The 5711-nt window shown below is 31.1% G+C and overlaps 1 protein-coding gene across 1 annotated transcript; it reads right to left on the reverse strand.

The window, feature by feature from the left end:
• Positions 1-408: 408 nt before the first annotated feature.
• LOC120124999 (60S ribosomal protein L36-3-like) lies at positions 409-2040 on the reverse strand. The gene is made up of 4 exons (XM_039143526.1): positions 2036-2040; positions 1153-1246; positions 718-917; positions 409-598 (listed from the first exon to the last, which is right to left on the reverse strand). The coding sequence occupies exons 1-4, from the start codon at positions 2038-2040 to the stop codon at positions 565-567; spliced, it is 333 nt and encodes a 110-aa protein (XP_038999457.1). The 3' UTR covers positions 409-564.
• Positions 2041-5711: the final 3671 nt, after the last annotated feature.

The following is a 5711-nucleotide window of genomic DNA, read 5'->3' on the forward strand; positions in this document are numbered from 1 at the left end:
GCTTGACTATGGTCTCCCAAATTTGCATGACAACTTTGTTTCACCTAAAAATGGGGACATCTTAAACGGCCCAAAACCTAGGGGAAAACTAAGGAATTAAAATTATCTACCCTAAAAGATTGAGATAAAACAACTCTACAAGTTCTCCAAAGTTCAGTAGAGAATTCCTTTTTTTCTCCTGCTTTACTATATATAAAAACTTAATATTAGATGAGAAACTTAATAAAATTGTAAATTATATGAGAGTTCACACTAGTTTCTTGTCTCAAAGTATACTACTCATCATGATAAAATCTTGTCTGTCTTGCAGAATTCCATACTGTGCCATCTACTACATTAAGTTACTTAAATATGCAATTGTCACTGATGGCTTTAAGACAGTTTTAAGTTAAATTAAAACACTGCTTCCACTCTCATATTTCTAATACAAGTAAAAAAAAGTTTCAGTGCATGGATTTCAGTCTCAAAACAAAATATTAAACCTTGTGAAACAAACTTCTCTAGCAGCTCTCAAATGAGACATTCAAGCTTGTCGCAAAAGGGAGCAAATCAACAACATATGCTTCACTTCTTCTTTTCTCCGCCTCCAGGGTGAGCCCTGTAAAGACAGTACACCAAGGAAAATGATTTACTGACACTACCATTTTCGGATAGCAAATGCTCCTCCAAAACATATGATTATAGAAAAACTGTCCATCCTCGGATATAAGATATTACCTCATCTTGCGGAGAACACTGGACATCTCCTCACGCTTCTTCTTTGCTCTCTTGTGAGTTCCCAACTTTCTTTTAGCTACCTTGAGGGCTCGCTTATCCTTACCAACTTTCAAAAGCTCAGTGATCCTCTTCTCGTACGGTGCAAAACCAGCAACTTCCCTAATCAAGTTCCTCACAAAGTGGACTCTCTTGCTTGTTTTCTGAAAATAACGAAAAAGATAGAAATAAATACTTTAACTTCCACTAAGAAGCAATTAACTAAAACCCATGCTGATGATACAAGACCTTTGAAATGATAAATTACAGGGAACTACTATATATCTAATATTCGCTATTCAAAGGTAGTGCATCTTTTTCCCATTTTGCTCTCTTTTCTTTCAAAAAAAAGACTTTTATTCTACGAAAAACACTTAATTAGGCATAGAATACACTTACTCCTTTTCTAATTGATGGACGTGGAGCCAACTCCTTCTTGGTTACAACGTGGCCCTTGTTCAGTCCTAGAAAGAGGCCGTATTCGTAGCCATGTCTGTTTAAGTATCATTAAATCACATATATAAATACAACGAAAGGCGGCATGGCATAGTGGGAATCATCATTTTCTAATCCATTACTTATGTAAATAGATCATCATTATTCTAATCCATCACAGCATCACTAATTAAAATAGTGCCATTAGAAATGAAATTTTGAATGTCCTTGAAGCCTAATAAAGGATCAATCTTACTTAAAAAACCAAAGTTGCATACTAATCTCCAGATATCTCAAGAGCAAGATCTGTAATTACATAACGTGGAAGTTATACAGAGAATGAAATTAAGAATGGGCTTAAAAACTTAAAATGTACAAACTCAGAAAATGCAATTTTGAACAAAAAAAAATTGTCCACGCTTATCTAGACATTAAACATACAAAATAAAAGCTTGTGAAACATAAAAAAAATATCGAATACCCCAATATCATATTATCTGAGAGAACCACGGATCAAATAAAAGCAGTCGCAAAAGCTCCAAACCCGCTAAAAAAACCCTATTTTTTTCATTTTCTTCTTCATTAACTTAAGCAATCTGACACGAAAGAATTTGTTTTTCAGTATGCAATTAGTTCACCAAGCAACGAAATAGAGCAACACATTTAAAAGGACGAAGAGTGAAACAAGCTAAAAGAAAAAGATCAGAGAGATTTGGTTACCTGTCGAAACGGCGAATGTGAGGCGGAGTAGAATATTAGGGTTTTGCGTTCGTGATCTTGGTTGTATATAAAAGAGGCTTGTAGAGTTACGGTTTTTATTAAATTACAAATTTCATCCTTCCTTTACCCCATTTTTATATTGATTGTTGAAATTTAAAAAAAATAATAATTAAATTTTAGACAATAAACTTCAAAGTTACTCCTTTATTTTCGCAATTATCTTTTATTAAAAAAATATGATTTATTTTAATATTTTTAGTCATATAAACACCAACTCAAATTTTGCTCCCTGATCATAGTAATTTATTATCATATTAATCATCATGATTAACATTAACATTGATGTAGTATCAAAATAATTTAAACATGATACAAAACCCTAAATAAATAAATAAAATCATTTGTAACGCATATAATTTATATCATATTAGTAAGATATTGGAATAGAAACTTTTTCATATATGGATAAACAATCTCATTTAAGCTTGAGTAAAATTCGACTTGATTTGAGATTTTTTTTTTAATTTTGAGTTATTTAAATCAACTCGAATTATCGATTGGTTTTTAAATTTGAGTCGAGTTAAAATTTAAAAATTTTGAATCACTTGAAAAGCAAATATTTGGTCGAGTGTTTTGACGATTTTGTGATTTAGACTTTGATTTCATTATTCCTTCAATTTTTCTTTCTTTTAAATTCATTTTTAATAGAGTTGAACCGCAAGCTCCTAAACAATGGCAGAATACTTATGTACTTTATATTTTTTTATAATAAGTTTTATATTTTTCAATTTAGCCCATCAATTTTCCATAATTTCCTCATTTCTTCGATGCATCCTTATTTTAAGTTTATTTTAGACCAAATTTGAATCACATGCTCACAGACCGCTATAGAATATCTATTTAACTTTAATTCATATTTTTTTTACTAAAAATTTACTTTTTCAATTTAGTCATTCAACTTTGCATTTTACTCAATTGAATATTTTGACTTAAACTGTTTGCAAATTCTTTTTTTACATCAATTTCTTGACACTTTTCTTGCTCTAATCAATACTTCACCCTCAAAATACCTCTTTGAAATGTTTATAAATTTAGTTTGTATTTGATATATTAAATAGTAACATTATAATGTGAAATATATATATATATATATATATATATATATATATATATATATATATATATATATATATATATAGTTTCCTATTTCTCCTCAAATTCGAACCAGGAGACTAAGTCCTCAGTATGTACTAACTTGTGTTTTCTTCCCGTCAATGAGATGGGGATGTACCTTGGCTGCCCCGTCCTCCATAATGTGAGACTTCACCAAACTATTATTGATAAGATTCGGTCAGCCCTGAACAAATGGTCTTCTCACTCGTTAAGCTACGCAGGGCGACTGACTTTGGCCAAATCTGTGCACTCGGCTATCCCCGCGTATTTCATGCGAGCCTCCACTCTCCCCATTCGGGTCTGCAAGGAAATTGAAAGACTCGTCCGCAACTTCCTCCGGGGGATTAATGTGTCATAACCATTTTTCAGGTAGAACAATTAAATGTTATTTTAAAAAACGGTTACGACTTTAATTTTGAAAAATTAGACATTTTGAAATTAAGTTGGATAGAATTAAAAAAGAGTCGCCATCGACCTTTGGGTTAGGTAGGTGAAATACCTAAAAACGTCTTTCAAAAACAATTTTAAGAAAAATATTTTTAAGACGAAAAATTGGTTTGCGTTTACAAAGATTCGATTAAAACGGGTTCAAGAGTCGGTCACAGTTAAGGAAGAATTAACACCCTTGAACTGTCATTTCCGTACCATTTAATTTGTCGGTTGTCTTAATTACGAAAAATAAAATATAAATTGAAATTTAAAAATTCAATTCAAATTATTTACATTTTATCGATTGAAGTTACTACTGAAAAATCAAACAAAATATTAGATGGTAAAATAAAATATTGAATGCTAAACAAAAAGAAAAAATTTAGAAGATTAAAAAAAATTTAAGATAAAAATAATAATAATAATAATAATAATAATAATAATGTCACAAGATAAATAAATAAAAATGGAAAAAATGTTAAAAATAAAAAAATAATAAAATGTTAATTTCTAAAAGAAATAAAAATAAAATGACAAAATATATAAAAATTAGGAAATAATAATAATAATAATAATAATAATAATAATTTTTATTCTAAAAATGAAGAAAATGTTAAATGACGACGACAACAACAACAACAACAAGAAAATATTAAATGATCACCTAGTAATTGGACAAAATACCAAACACACAAAATTAGTTATTAAAATAAAATTACTATAAAATAAAAAAAATAAAATAAAAGAACATAATTTACATTAGTGACCAAAAGAAAACATGCATAAATTCGTCATATTCGAATAAAAATATAATGAAAATAATAGTAGCTAAATCAGAAATTAACAATGACTAAATTAAAATAAAACAACATCAGCATGCATAATCGGAATAAAATAAAAAGGGGTTATCATAGTATAAACACGATGAAGCTGGGGATTTATGCGTGATTTACCCATTAATATATGTGACCCAAGCAAAAATACCTTAGAATATGGGGACATAATGCTTAATTAGCCCATAAGTCTTTAAAGTTTAATATTTTCCCACTGTTTTCGTTTCTGCCCGAGATTTTCAAAACATTTTATTTTTCTTTTTTTAGAGAGAGAAGGTATCCATTCTCTCTAACATTCCGATCGGTGGCCGATGGCCACCAAATTTTTGGGGTTTGTTCATCTCGTCGTGGTGGTCACGGATCTGGGCTCCGTTTTTTCAGGGGACGCTCCGATCGTCGTGAAATGACAAAAAACTGCTCGACTTTCCCGGGCTTTGATCTGTGTCGTCCGCCGTTGGATTGAGCTCAAATTTTAGTATGCTGCTCTCCTACTCGAGACGCTCATTCTCATCGTTCGAATCGTTGAATAGACCCTCTGAGCGCCGGCAGAACGGTAAAACGCCCTTTTCCCTTTTTTTGTTATTATTTTTTATTTGAAAGCTAATAAATAAAATAAATATACCAAAAATAACTTTGAAAATTTTTCTCTGCTTTTTATTGATGAATCCAACCCCTCAACCTTTTACATTTTTGTTCGGATTTATATAACTCGAATTATACATTTTTTCTAGTTTTGTTTTTCAACATGTTTGAAATTGTTGGGTGCCTTTGATGACTTGTGGCTTGTGGATGAAGCGGTGATAGTGGAGAAATCGGTGGGTAGGTTCCATTTTGACTTTATTGTTAAAAATTAGTGATTACAGCTACCCTTCTTTGCTTGTTGATGTGAAACAAGAAAAAAGCAAAGACGTAAAGCACCAATTTTCATCTGTTTGGTTCATCAGTGAAATTTTGAGTTTTAAGTTCTTTTCGTTATGAACTTTTTACTCTTTTATTCGGATAAGTTCTTCTCATTATGAACATTCCATTGAAACGTTGATCCACCTCGAGATGTCGATGTTGATCTACCTCCTTCTGTGATAGATTTGAGCAAAATGAAAATGTTGATCCCTCTCCTTATGTGGTGGAATCGAACAAGATGTCGATGTTGATCTACCTCTTTCTGTGATAGAATCGAGCAAAAAGTTAACGCTGATCCAATTTCTTCTATGATGGATTTGAGCGAAAATAAAAATGTCAATCCACCTCATTCTGTGATGTAATCGAACGAGATGTCAGTGCTGATCTATCTCATTCTGTGATAGAATCGAGCTAAAAGTTGACGCTGATCCAACTCCTTCTGTAATGGATTTGCCAAGTTCCAATTGT

Source organism: Hibiscus syriacus, unplaced genomic scaffold (assembly GCF_006381635.1).
Source record: "Hibiscus syriacus cultivar Baekdansim isolate YM2019G1 unplaced genomic scaffold, ASM638163v2 tig00110429_pilon, whole genome shotgun sequence".
NCBI classification, from domain to species: Eukaryota; Viridiplantae; Streptophyta; class Magnoliopsida; order Malvales; family Malvaceae; genus Hibiscus; species Hibiscus syriacus.